At 38.9% G+C, this 14,591-nt stretch overlaps 1 protein-coding gene across 6 annotated transcripts in view; it reads right to left on the reverse strand.

Moving 5' to 3' along the window:
- Window positions 1–12,030: 12,030 nt before the first annotated feature.
- The window catches only part of LOC126829637 (TBC1 domain family member 19), a 140,286-nt gene continuing 137,725 nt past the window's right edge, over window positions 12,031–14,591 (reverse strand). For all 6 annotated transcript variants that reach the window (XM_050559628.1, XM_050559629.1, XM_050559627.2 and 3 more), the window contains one exon: window positions 12,031–13,554. In XM_050559628.1, the coding sequence (XP_050415585.1) occupies window positions 13,486–13,554 (69 nt within the window). In that variant the 3' untranslated portion in view covers window positions 12,031–13,485. The remainder of the gene's footprint in view (window positions 13,555–14,591) is intronic.

Here is a 14,591-nt window from a genome sequence, read left to right on the forward strand (position 1 = left end):
TATTATATTTAATCTTTTTTTTTATGTATATGTTATATTTATCGTTTAGTATTTTCTGTATCCCCGGGAAAGAACTTATATAGGCTTTGCCTGTTGTTCAATCCTTTTCAAATGAATAAAATATTGTTTAAACTAAACTAATGGACAGTTTTACAAATCATAGACGATTGTTTAAGAAAAGCGCACATTCTCATATATACTGTTTAAAAACATCAAAGGGTGACGTCATATCTATGTTTTAAGTTGTAGTATTTGGTGATATTGGAGTGGTATTCGGGTGGTATTGGATGGTATTGGGTAGCTTGGCTAAATCGTCCCGCCAAAGGGCGCGTGATTGTTGGCGAGATTATAGGTTAGGGTTAGGGTAAGGATTGAGGCTAGGTTCAGATATAGAAGTTGGGTTGGGATTAGCGCTAGCCCTGTTTACATCTTGTGACCCATGACAAGAAATTGAACCAGCCTTATCATTTAGCACTATCCATGTAAGATAAGATAAGATTTTATTGTATCTAAACACCCCATTAGAGGCAGCATACAAATACGAACAAAAATTTGAATGTAATTTTGAGCACATTCATTTTGCACTATTTCCAAACTACCACAGCTCTTTATCTAAATCTTACAATGTGTGTCTTTAAAATGGAATAAACATACATATGGTTATAGATATGGGATTATTGGATTCTCTCCTTAAATACGAGATAAACAAAGGCTGCAACAGCTTTTGCTACTGATGGGGGAGGGTTAAATATCGTTGAAAAGATCAGTGGAATTGCTGGGGTATTATTGAAGGCTGGGTATAAGTGGGAGATATACATAGATTGTCATATTTACCGCATTTCATTAGATAATGTTCCTCGAGTTCTATTACTTGCAATGACCACATTTGGCAAAGACGTTGCCCTACTGGAATGTTTTTGTATTGACCTCTCTCTATTTCTAGGTTATGAGTGCTTAATCGAGGTTTTGTTAGAGCAATTTTGTGGTCCTTCATTCTAACTATATTAAGATAATCAGGCACACCATCAATGGTTGGTTTGGATTTAAAATAGGTTCTTTATTTCTGGTTTTGCAAACTACAAAGCTGGGTGTAGTGACTAATAAATATATTCTCTAGAGATTTATTAGGTGTCTTGGTCCCTAAATGCATTTTACCAATTTTGAATTGGTTAAAGGCCGAATACCACCCTTGTTGTAACTGAATAATATGTCCCAATCTTTATTCTAGTCAACAAATTGTACTATTTTACAATATTCCAATTAATTGATGATACAAATTTCATCTTAACACATCTAATTTAAAAAATTGGAAAAATTCAACTAAATGATTTGAAAAGCCTAACGTAAACCTTTTCAAATGTGACTTGGATTTAAAAATATTTTCGAACCCTCTGGACAAGTAAAATAGGATGTAATGGATAATTTACACAACAGGTAGGACACTTAAACATCTAATACTTAGAATAAGGCTATTATTTATTTTCTGGAGTTGTCAAGCCAGCAAGAGTGTTATTGTCCCTTTAAGTATAGAGTTGATAGAGAAGGTCCATGAAGATTATGTACTGAGATATTCATCAAAGTTCTGTACTAATTGTATTTAATACATGTATATTGTATGCCGTTCTCAATTGACGTTCCGCTGCAACAAAATTATCCCTCTTCTTCATACGACACTAGTACTACGTACTGACGTGGTGTGATCGTCTGATCAAATCTACAAACAATCAACTTTTTCATCAATAATTCATCATCTTATCAGATCTTACTTTTGTTTCATACTTGAAAATGCCTCTGCGTTTATTTCGATACAATACAATCTTATCTTATCTAAACCTACTCAACAGCTGTGGATTAATTCCAACAATTTGATACCAATTTTGTGCCTTTACTGAAGGTACATGTATAGAGTGATCTGATCAAGAGATAAAGTCTTGATATTCAAGATGGCCAACTTGAGGCATTTTCTGGTTATTTAGTGGGGTAAAATATGTGACCGATTCTCTAGGACCCCGGTTTGAAGATGGTTTCTACAAGAATTCCTGCTAAAATATGTGACCGATTCTCTAGGACCCCGGTTTGAAGATGGTTTCTACAAGAATTCCTGCTAAAAGTGATGACTAATTCCGCTAGAGGGCCAAATACAAAACGGAGGTTCATTTTTTTTTTGGGGGGGGGGGACTCATAAAGTTCACTAAAGAGGTGTGTAAAATACTAAGCAGCAAAGGAACGTCAGGTTGGTATGTTACTCTGAATAGACGCATTGGATAAAACTTGCCAAATGTTTTTATTGTATATTTGTGACCACATCTCCAACTTTACCTGAGCAATAGTGCTCCTTCCCAAAAACAGAATTGAACTCAGGAAATGTTCTCAAATTCGCAACCTGACTTTTGAGATGGTAATGTGTTCTCCATAATTTTCATGTAACTCTTGCTGCACGTGCTGTTCACTGGGACACGCCATATAAAATGCACCCCCATACCTGGTTAAATCATTTACACTACAACGAAAGCAGCATGCCACGACTCAGAGGAACCTGGCGCTTGGAAGACTCGACGCTGGCCACACTGTCCAAGCCGTTGCCAATCACTTCCAGGTTAATGTTCGGACATCTACAGGCTTCAGCATCGTTTTCGGGCCACCAACACCACGGATGATCGCCTCCGAACTGGTAGACTAAGGATTACCACAAGGCGACAAGACCGCCACAGGCATCTGAGACAGCAAGTCGGACAGTGGGAACACACGGAAGACCCATCAGTACCGATACAGTGCACCGACGTCTCACCAGAGAGAACATCCGTTGCCGTAGAACTTACCATGGACCGATCTTCACCCCTCGCCATCGACGTGAACGTCTACAGTTTGCCCAACAACACCAGAACTGGCGACACAGGCAATGGGGGCTGTTCTGTTCACAGGTGAGAGTCGGTATTGCGTAACAACTGCAGATGGCAGGACCAGAATATGTCGTTGACGTGGCCAGCGTTATTCTAACCAATGTGTCATGGAACGAGACTAATGGGGCCGGGAGGTCCAAGCATAATGGTTTGGGGTGGAATCGGGGTGCGACAGCATGTGCAGAATCCCTTCACACAGGCATCTGAGACAGCATGTGAATTTTGCTTTGAGGAGGCGTATTAGATTAGGCTGCTGTCTTTGTGATTTAATGAATTGGACATTATCAAATTTCGTTCTGAGGTTGTCGTTTGATGCCAGGATTGCCCTGCTTTCGTACATTGTTTTAAAGAAGTTGGGATGTTGGGGGTTATGAGTAGCGACAAAGGTAATGATATTATCCGAACTGTCTTTTGCTTTAGAAGCCCTCGGTGTTTGGATATCAATTGCCAAAGCCTAATTTATCCCAACTTCTATTACCTCGAGAGGTAATACTGTTTCAATAAATTTCTCTTTAGCTCATCTAATCTGACAATCCGGAGGTCTTCATCTATCACAATGGTGCATATTTTTCTTGCTAAAGAAAAGGGTATATTATTTTGGGTATGGCGTGGGTGACATGATTTATATGAAAGATAGTTTTTGGTATCTGTTTATTTAGAATACATATCCGTTATAAGGAGTTCCCCAACGTCCAAGAATGCGATTTGCTGATCGTTCGTTTCAATTGTGAATTTGATATTTAGATCTAAATCATTTATTATATTTTGCAAATCTGCAATGTTGCCAATTCGTTCATTCCAAATACAGAATATATCGTCTAGGAATCGTTTCAACTGATTTTCTAAATATAATCTGTAATCCACGCCATGTTCAATTTCTACAATTGAGTATAGTTTTTCTTCAAGGATCCCCATTGCTAAATTACTTAATTGTGGTGCCGCCTTGGTACCCATCGCTATACCAAGAATCTGTTTGCCAAATGTAAAAGTGTTGTTAGTCAGGATGATTCGTATAGCTTTGAGGATGAAGTTGTTTGAAATTCTCTCATGACTGCTTTCAGGAGGTTTATCCAACCAATATTCTATTATGGCCTGAAAGCATAGGTCATGGGAAATGTTGCCATACATATTACAAACATCCATGGTTACGAAAACGTCGCCATCGTTTAGATTTTGGGGCAATCTATTAACAAAATCTATGTCATCCCGAATAACAGATTTTACATTTGGCACGTACAGCTTACGTAAGATATCAATAAGATTTGATAGTCTATTAGTAGGGCAGCACGGACCGGCAATTATTCGTCTGAATGGGAGATCACCTGGCTGTAAAACACTGATGAATTCGGCATTTTGGTGTTTAATAGACTCCTTGATCATCTTGGATTTATGGATTTCTGGAAGACCATAAAACTGACTTGTTTTTATACTCGAATTTTCGGAGATAATCCTGTTCGTTGTCCGTCAGTTCGTTTTTGTGATCTTGGATTAAGGCGTTTATTAATCCCATTGTTCTTTTATCATGGTTGGAACTTATGGTTATACACCCGTTTGTCGTCAAGTATTTTAAGGACATTTCTCTGATAATATTCCGCATCCATGATAACTATGGCACCCCCTCTATCGCTTTCCTTAATAACGATCGTGTCGTTAGATTTCAAAGATTTTATTGCACACTATTCCTCCTTCGACACATTTGATTTTGCGTTGCGGTTTATAGGAAGTGGCAACTTGGTTAAATAGTCAATGAAATTGTCCAGCGTCACGTCCTTGCCCCGCCTGGGATTGAAGTGACTTTTGTTCCTCACAATATCCTCTGGCGCAGTTTCATCTGTTTCACCGAAAAATTCCTTCAGTCGTAGCTTCCTGCAAAAAGCGTTTATATCACACTCTAATTCCTGTATATTGGCTCTAGACGTCGATGTGAATTTCAGGCCTTTCTGTAGGAGGTTTATCTCTTGATCATTTATGACTGTGGATGATACATTAATTATTTTCGGGTGTAGGCCTACTGGTTCTCGCGATTGGGTGTTGTGGTCACGTTGTTGGAGCGACGCTGAATATTCTTGTTGTAGTGTTGTGGAGGTCGGTGCGATTGGTTTTGTGAGGGTGGTCGGTGCGATTGGTTTTTTGAGGGTGGTCGGTGCGGTTGGGATTGGCCTTTCTGAGAAAAAAAAACGACCCTGCGTTGGATTAGTGTGCCCAGACCGCTGTTGTTTGGTATTCCCTTGGTTGGTGCTAGACACATTGGTCACGTTTCTCCCATCTTTCTTCGGCACATTCGGTCTTTTATATCCATTATTCAGTGCCCTTGGTTGTTCTTTGGGTTTAGTCCCTATTTTTTGCTTTCTTTTCTTGACCGTTTGCCAGGTGTTTCTGGGTGGAGCTGCGTTGGATGAATTAGGTGTCTCTGTGTTGTGACAAACATTCGCCTCGTCATGGGCGTCCTCCATTTCTTCAGCACGCGTAGGTAAGTTTATCAAGAATTCCTTCTTCTTTTTCCATATTGCGTGTGATTTTTTTTCCCGCCGTAGACATTTCTTTGTTCTACATATTTTTCAGAAGTTCCACTAGTTCTTGTTCTTGGTGTTCTTCAATATGTGCCAATAGTTCAGTCTCTGCTTTATTAATGACTTCTGTTTGTTTAGCAGAAAATTCAATTCGATTTCATTTTGCATCTTTAGTATGTCAACTTCGTTTCTGCATTTTGCTTGGATCTCCGATTCGTTCAATCTTGGTTTTTCCTTGATTTTACGAGGGATAAAAGGGGTCTCCAATTCTAGAAACCCATTGGTATACCTCAGCCTTTTCCTTATTTTGAATCATTTTGTAAAATACCGTTTTTCGAACATATATATTGTAAAAGGTTATAGTTAAAGCTACTCAGGGGCGGATCCAGGAATTTTTGCAGGAGGGGGTTTGCCAGGTTCCTGAGACATGGTCTCATTTTGGCGTATATACATACACATTGAGCTTTTTAAACGGAGAAATTCAAAAACCTCGTTTGACGTCAATTTTTATTATGAATTAATACAATGACATTGTGATTCAATTTCATGGATGCAAAGCATTGATTGTGATATCACATGTCTATATCATTATCTCGTGCTTTGAATGCCCATCCTGTCCCACATCTGACGATAAAGGATAAAGCGACTAGAGGAATTAAAAACATTCTTATTGAAACAAGAATATCCTCTAGGCGGGCCCGTTGCAGCTCATAAAATTGGATGGGGCTACGGAATGTTTTGGAGGGGCTGAGGATGTGGCCGGCTAAGAACGCTCCTAAGAAATCATTATTGTTGGCAAAATATTTGGGGGTGGGGGCTAATTCGAATTTTTTTTGGGGGGGGGGGCGTGGCTACGGGCCCGCCTCTAGGTCTCTTAGAAGATGCAACGATTCGGGCCTTAAGTCTAGATCACACAAAATTAAGACTACCAAGAACACACCCAGCATGCGAAAACCATTTAACCCTTCACAAGAAGATGGGAAGTCTTTGATAAATAATAATTTACACATCCTTAAAAATAGTGAGGTTATGTCAAACATTTTGTCTAAAACTAAGGCTATTAAAAGTCTTAAACAGCCACGAAATCTAGCTGAATAATTAACATCTTCAAAATTTGATAGTAGTCCATATACACCGGTGGTAAGTGAATGTGGAGAAATAAATTGCAAGACCTGTAAAATAATAATTAAGGGCTCCTCAATCCAAATCACAGATAACAAACTATATTAAGCAAACCATAAACTGTAAAACCTGTTATGTCATATATGTGATTGTTTGTTCAGGTTGTGGTACATTGGAAAAACTATAAGTATGCTAAAGACAAGGAAGAACCCCCATCGACATCGTATACTTAATCCACATTATAGGATGACACCCCCTTAGTGAACATATAGATGTTTATGGTGGTTGCAAATTTAGCGTTTTTCCGACGTACAAGCTTAATAGCAATAATAATGATTTATTAGAAGCCAAAGAGGCATATTTTATTGACAATGAAAAATTGTAGTAATTTCATTGCATATAGGCCTAGTTATTGTTGTCTGATTTGATATTTATGTTATGTTCCCTTACTATGACGCTATTACGTCATAGTCATTGTTGTATTACCAAAATGTTGAATATCTGAAGAGTTTAATAAAATAAGCGAAAGTGCTAGTAATCGACAAATAATGTAGTTCTTTTTTCAAAAACTTTTATATTTTTGTGTGTATATATATATATATATATATATAGACACACACCCACACACACTGTAAGTAGAAGCTTCTGGTGATTTCAAAAAACGAGTGAGATTTCCGTGTCGTCAATTCCGTACAGTAAAATATTGGTACTCCGACGAGTACACGCACAAACTGTCTTGTAGTGGTCTTTCATGATTTGGTAATGCTAAACAACTTCCAAGCAATTTTAGGTGGTACAGACTTCAGCTCATCTTGCCTATAGTTGTGAGGCGGGCATTTTTTGGCAGATCTGTCAGGGGTACCCATCGTCATTCATAATTCCTGAACAGCTTCCAAGCAGTTTTAGGTATTTAGGTAGTACAGACTTCAGCTTATGTGGCCTTGTTGCAGGGGGTGACATTTTGGACGGTCTGTTATAGGTACCCCACCGAACAAACTGTCAGGCAGTGGTAATTCAGAATCCCTGTGGTGTTGCTGAACAACGCCCAAGCAATTGTAGATGTACAAATTTCAAATATTCTAGCCTAGTTGGGGGAGCGGGGTATTTTGGGCGTGTCTGTCAGGGGTAACCCACCACACAAACTGTCTGGCAGTAATCAGTTTTGATTCATGTTATGGTGCTGAACAACTCCGAAGCAGTTTAAGGTGGTATGAACTTCAGCTAATCTAGCCTAGTTTGGAGAAGGGCGGACAAATTTGGTGTGTCTGTTAGGGGTAACCCACAGCACAAACTGTTTGGCAGTGATTGATTATTCCTGATTCCTGTGGTGGTGCTGAACAACTCCAAAGCAGTTTTAGGTGGTACAGATTTCTGCTAATCTAGCCTAGCTATGGTCTGGCAATTACATAGAGAGAGAGAAATGGGATTTAACGTCCACTCGACACAAACATATGGTTTTATTTTTTATTTCAATAACTCGCTTGCGCGTAGGGGTCTTTAGCAGTGGGAGGAAACCGGAGGACCCGGAGAAAACCGACTCAATGACAGGCTTTATGATACATCGCGCACGTGCTAACCATTTGGCCATCCAACCCCCCTGGCAATTACATAACTCTGTCGGGGGTACCCCACCACTAGAAATGTCTTTCAGGGTGTTTTTGTAATACTTAAGATGTAAGGTACACTGCTGTATCACATTCATGTGGTACACTTTTGAACTAATCAAGCCCAAAATCCCAGCCTTCACAGCCACACCCACCACCAGATACTTGACAGACTTACATTCTCATGGTACCAGATCCAGATCTACTTGCATTGATACAATATAGGTGAAAATTGGGCTTCCGGTCTTTTGAAGCCAGTTACTCCCCGTTGCCGAAACCCCAGTTGCTTTCAGTTGCAAGGTCGACATAACGCCTCCCCCCATATACAGTCCCTTCTGCTACCTTTGTCGTACATTTTTGAGATTTTTATCTGTTCTTACCACATACTCCTCAGTGTTTCGTTTGATTATACCTAATCCCACTAAACACTGCTTTAACGAAGGCAAATTTCTGTTCGAAATTATGACTGGTTAATGATCCGATTAGCAACCAATAGCTAACTGGTTACAAAAGCATTACACTTAAAACAGAGCTCCAAATTGGACCAAATATGTTTACATAACTTTGCGTCATGACTCGCGAGTTTATTATGCCCAATTAATCAGTGCATAGCAGAATATTGCAGAAAACTAATTGAGTGAAAAACGAGGATATCAAATCGAAAACAATATAAACAATACTGTTTGGAGACGAACATACTTTCATCGTTTTTAATACGTGAAATCACTGTTTTAAGGAAGACCCAGATTAAACGAAGGGCTGTCCTGTTGCTGTACATGGGATAGATTTGATTGAACGGGAAGAATAGACAAACTCCCTCAAAAGCTTAAATATCAGAAGCCAATCCAGCAATGGCCAGAGAGGGATTTCTCGGGCCATTGCTTCAGGAATATGCTCTTACCATAGGTATTACAAAACCCCATTTCAATTCCAAAACCTGCCCATTTCATGGATGATTTTAATGTCAGTTGCATGTTTCTCAATGCTGCTACTTCAAAGGGATTTGCTGCAGTATTTGGTACCAGATGGTTTGCAGCGGAGTGGCTTGTTATCTTATCCCAAAGTATCGACAAATGAAATTGATTAGCTATGCTTAGTTTTAACGGGAAATGCTAATCATTGAACTCAGTCAAGACATTCACCTAATGAACATCAAGTTTATACATTCTATCTCAATTAAAAGCAGAGTTATGTTCCAAAGCCTTGACTAATCAAATTGCTTATTGCTACTTAGCCTAAGCAGAAAATTCTCATTATTGAACTTAAGTCAAGGTAATGATATAATGAATCTATACTCAGAGTTTCATCGCTCTCACCCAGTAAGAACCAAAGTTATCATGTTCCAAAGTCTCAACCAATCAAATTGCCTATCTCTGCTTAATGGAAAATGTGCCAAGTTAAAGTTTAATCACAGCCTGGGTAGACATATACAAAGAGCAACTCGTTGCACGCATCGTCTCCTAAAGTTTCTTTAAACAGCTTAATGTTATACACTTTGTGTTCTTTTGACTGCTTGTTTGGGTCAGAATGGAAGTAGATGATCTCATTGTCTGTTCTGGAGTAATGAAGGAGCAAGATCATCAAATCTGTGACAATTCAAACAACACTCAAGAGGTCAATACTGAGGAATAGGATGACACTCAAAACTGAATGCTCTGAAACTTATTCTATGATAGTGGACAGGTGAAGGTCATGAATTCAATTTCATAATGATTCAACAGCTAAGTGATATCATCCAGAGTTCTCTTAAGTTGTTCCTTGTCCCCAAAAACCTGGGGATAGACATCAAGATCATCAATTTTGAGTAAATAGTTATGGACTTGCGGTCATTTGGCGGTGTTGGCAGCCATTTTTGACATAACAGGCCAACGTAGGGATCATCAAATTTGAGTTGATAGTTACATAGTTATGATCATTAAGACGTTTCGGTGGGGTAAACTGTATTTTGACCTGACTACAAGGCATTCACCTAATAGACACCTTCACCAAGTTTGAACATTCTACCTCAGTTCGAAGGAGAGTTATTGTGTGCCAAATTTTCAACCAATGAGATTGAAGTCTTAATTTGCCTAAGCAGAAAATGCTCATAAGCAGATATTGATGTAATGAAACTAGACACAAAATTTCACCACTAGCTATCACTTAACTATACTGAGCGCCATGGAAAACACATCACTTTTTTTTCCCAAATATTTTATTACTAGGTGGTTTTGTATGTATAATATTATGCAATACTATGAACTATTGTTTCACACAATGCTCCCAAACGCAAAAAATATTGGCCCGTGTGCAAAAAAAAATTGCACGAGATGCACATGAAAAACCCAATATTCACGTGCGGCATTGTGTGTGAGCCCTTTAAAAGCATGTTTTCAACTTAATGTGCAGTACATGAACCGTGAAACGTCAATCTGTCTTAATTTGTTGTTGGACGTGTGAAGGAATCGAGCTACAGATGCCGAGACTTACTGAAAATCAACGGAATGAAGCCATGGGAATGTCCAGGGCTGGCATGTCTACACATGCTATTGCCAGACACTTCAATTGTCATCAGTCCACTATTGTTAGGTTGGTGGAACGTGTTCGAGTTACTGGATCAACACGTGACCGTCAACGTCCTGGTCCAGAGCGCGTTACAACCCAGGCTCAAGACCGCTTCATCCGGGTCACTCATCTGCGTGACAGATTCCGCCCAGCGACTCGAACAGGAGCAGCAGTCGTCGGAAGACAAGGACCATTAAGTGCCAACACCGTAAGACGCCGTCTAAGAGAAGTAGGACTCTGTGCACGACGATCTTATGTTGGAGCTATCCTCAGGGATCATCACCGTCAGCGGCGTTTGATATGGGCTCAAGGACACCAGACATGAAGAAGAGTCGCTTTCATCTTTATCACGCTGATGGCCGTCGACGTGTGTGGAGACGTCTTGTAGAACGTCTTGCAGACTGCTGCGTCTTCAAAACGAATCAATGGGGTGGGGAAGTGTAATGGTGTGGAAGTCTTCACATTTCATCACTTGACCGCCCTACACATTTGCAGGGGTCGCGTTAATGCTGTAGCCTACCGTGATGATGTCTTGCAACCAATTGTTGTTCCGATGTTTCGAGCGCACCCACAACTTCAGCACTTCCAAGAGGATAATGCACGTCCGCATACCGCCCGTTTTAGTATGGACTACCTGGCTGCTAACAAATTCAATGTCTTGGACTGGCCAGCCATGTCTACAGACATGGCACCGATTGAACATGTCTGGGATGAGATTGGACGCCATCTGTAACGGAGACCACAGATGCACACCATTGCTGCTTTAGAAGCTGCTCTTGTCCATGAATGGAACAATTTTCCCCAGGCCTTCTTTCAAACATTGTTAAATGTTACGCGACGTCGCTGCACAGCGTGCGTAAGAGCCCGTGGAGGACACACGCGCTACTGACATCTGTGTCATACTTTTGGTTTTGACCCCTTACACTTTGTACCGTTGATTACAGATTAAACATCCATAAGTGTACAAATGTGTTGTTATTGATGTGTTACCATTTGAATATTGTTCACAATAAGAAGCAAAATAAATAACATATGTTTACAGGATCATTTTGTTATACGAAAAACTAAGTGATGCGTTTTTCATGGCACTCAGTATATAATCAAAGCTGTCAAACTCCAAAGTCACGCCAATCAAATTGCATATTGCTCTACTTACCATAAGTAGAAAATGTTCATCTTTGAACTGATCAAGGCATTCATCTAATGAACACCTACACAAGGTTTAAACATTATACCTCAATTAGAAGAGAGTTATTGTGTTACAAAGCATAAACCAATCAAATTGCTTATCTATAATCTGGCATATTGTAGCGATTCTGTACGATGTCAGAAGTGACAGAGTTCACTGTATTGAAAATTTCATTCAAATTACTTTATTCAAATCAAAGTTATGAGTGTTGGAAGATGTATCCTAAATTGTTTATTATTGTAGCAATGGTACTGGACAAATGAGACTTTTTAATCAAGCAGGCGTTTAAATCCATTTAAATCTCTGCCATCTGATAGTCTAGAGAGTTGTTAACCTTGTTATGTTAATAAATGTCTAAACAAGCCAACAGTGAGGCTGATGTCCAAAAATAAATAGATGACACATATTTATTAATCGCACATTTATTTTTTTCAAAAGTATCGAGCAATCAAACTATACACTAAGTTTCAGCACTCTCCATCAGATAGAATCAAAGTTATCTTGTCCCAAAGCATCGACTAATGTAAATCATTGAACTCAGCCATGACATGACAGCAGAGAATATTCATTATCGAACTAAGTCAAGGTATTGATGTAATAAAGCTATACACCAAGTTTCATCAATCTCACTTAATTAGAACTAAAGTTATCGTGTCCCAAAGCATCAACCAATCAAATTGCTTATCTCTGCTTACCCTAAGCGGAAAATGCTCATCTTCGAACTCCATCAAGGCATTGACCTAATCAACACATACACCAAGTTTGAACATTCTAGCTCAATTAGGAAGAGAGTTATCGTGCCCCAAAGTATCAACCAATCAAATTGCTTATCTCTGCTTACCCTAAGCGGAAAATGCTCATCTTCGAACTCCATCAAGGCATTGACCTAATAAACACATACACCAAGTTTGAACATTCTAGCTCAATTAAAAGTTATCGTGTCCCAAAGCATCAACCAATCAAATTGCTTATCTCTGCTTACCCTAAGCGGAAAATGCTCATCTTCGAACTCCATCAAGGCATTGACCTAATCAACACATACACCAAGTTTGAACATTCTAGCCCAATTAGGAAGAGAGTTATCGTGTCCCAAAGCATCAACCAATCAAATTGCTTATCTCTGCTTACCCTAAGCGGAAAATGCTCATCTTCGAACTCCATCAAGGCATTGACCTAATAAACACATACACCAAGTTTGAACATTCTAGCTCAATTAGGAAGAGAGTTATTGTGTCCCAAAAAGTGTGACGGACAGACAGACGGACAGACAGACGGACAGACAGACAGACAGACAGACAGACAGACAGACAGACAGACAGACGGACGAACCCATTTTAATAGTCCCCTGCTTTCTTCGAAAGGCGGGGGACAATAATAGTTTATATAACATTTGAAGCCAAAAAAAAAAGACCTGCAATAGGCATTTTGCATCTTTACGCAGTTTAGGAAAGGACAGCGAGGCGTAACAACACAAGGCATTTGGATTGATGTTGTATAAATAACAGATATGTTTTGCTAACTATAAGCATTATAATTTACAAAATAAATACAATATAATCAATCATTCATTTTCGATGGCTGAAAGTAAAAGAAACTTCATAACTGTAGGCAGTGAATTACTTGCAAAAAAGGCTCAGCTGGATGAGGGGAAGAACTTGCAGTGTTGTCAAATCGGCCAATACACCCTGAAAGAAGTACAGAAACATATTTATTTAATGCACACATGCAAGGGAACATTCATCATCAGCAGCTATGTCTTTGGAGCCATCATTTGAATTAAATGAAATTAAATGGGGATTAACCTCATATTTTGCTGCACCAACTGGACAAATGAAGACAGTTTTTGAAGTATGAGCAATAATGTTATCAATACTATGCTTACATGCTGAACACTAACACTTTGTTGTACACCCATATATCAGATGGAAATATTTCAATGATTAACAAATTTACAAAGGTTCAAATAGCTACAAATTGCAATTTAAAAATGTGGAGATGGAATTGAATGAAGATAGTCAGGCAACCAGTTACCCACATAGCAGCGATGCCTAAGAAATGATAGCCATAGGCTGCAACCTATCCAAGGAAAACTTGAAACTTGGATGTTGACCAAAGTTCTTAAGGATGCCTTCAAGAAATCTGATCTCTATCATGTTCACAAGGTTGAACCAGCAATTGCCAGGCAAGATAAACCCATATTTTGCAAGAGATGGATAGAGAACAAGCTAAAAACAAAATCGATTTTTTGTGCAATCAGGGGCCATAATCCAGAAAGTTATGGTCTGCACAAATATAGAAAGGGACTGTGATCTTTGGGATATAAAGATATATTTTAAGTTTCATCAAAATTGGATAGAAATTGTAATCTCTAGAGGGTCCACAACCTTCGTATTACATACTTTTACACACTTTGCGTACAAAGAACGCCATTTTGTCTCGTTTCGATTTTCCCCTTCATTATGGTGGAATAGTGATATATGTGACTGGTGAAAGCCAAATGAGTCGGAAGTCGGTCATGCTCATTTAACACTACGATGTCAAATAGCTACTTGATCTTAAGTTTAAAAAAAAATTATTTTTTTGCGAAATCCGATGCTTTACTTGTCTATTATTGGAGTAATCCAGACAAATTTAAATATTTAATTAATTTAGTGTATAAATTGGGTGTTTTGTAAGTAGTGTCATTAAAATCAATGCTAAAAACAAAACTTTATTTCAACTT

Source organism: Patella vulgata, chromosome 8, assembly GCF_932274485.2.
Source record: "Patella vulgata chromosome 8, xgPatVulg1.2, whole genome shotgun sequence".
NCBI classification, from domain to species: domain Eukaryota; kingdom Metazoa; phylum Mollusca; class Gastropoda; family Patellidae; genus Patella; species Patella vulgata.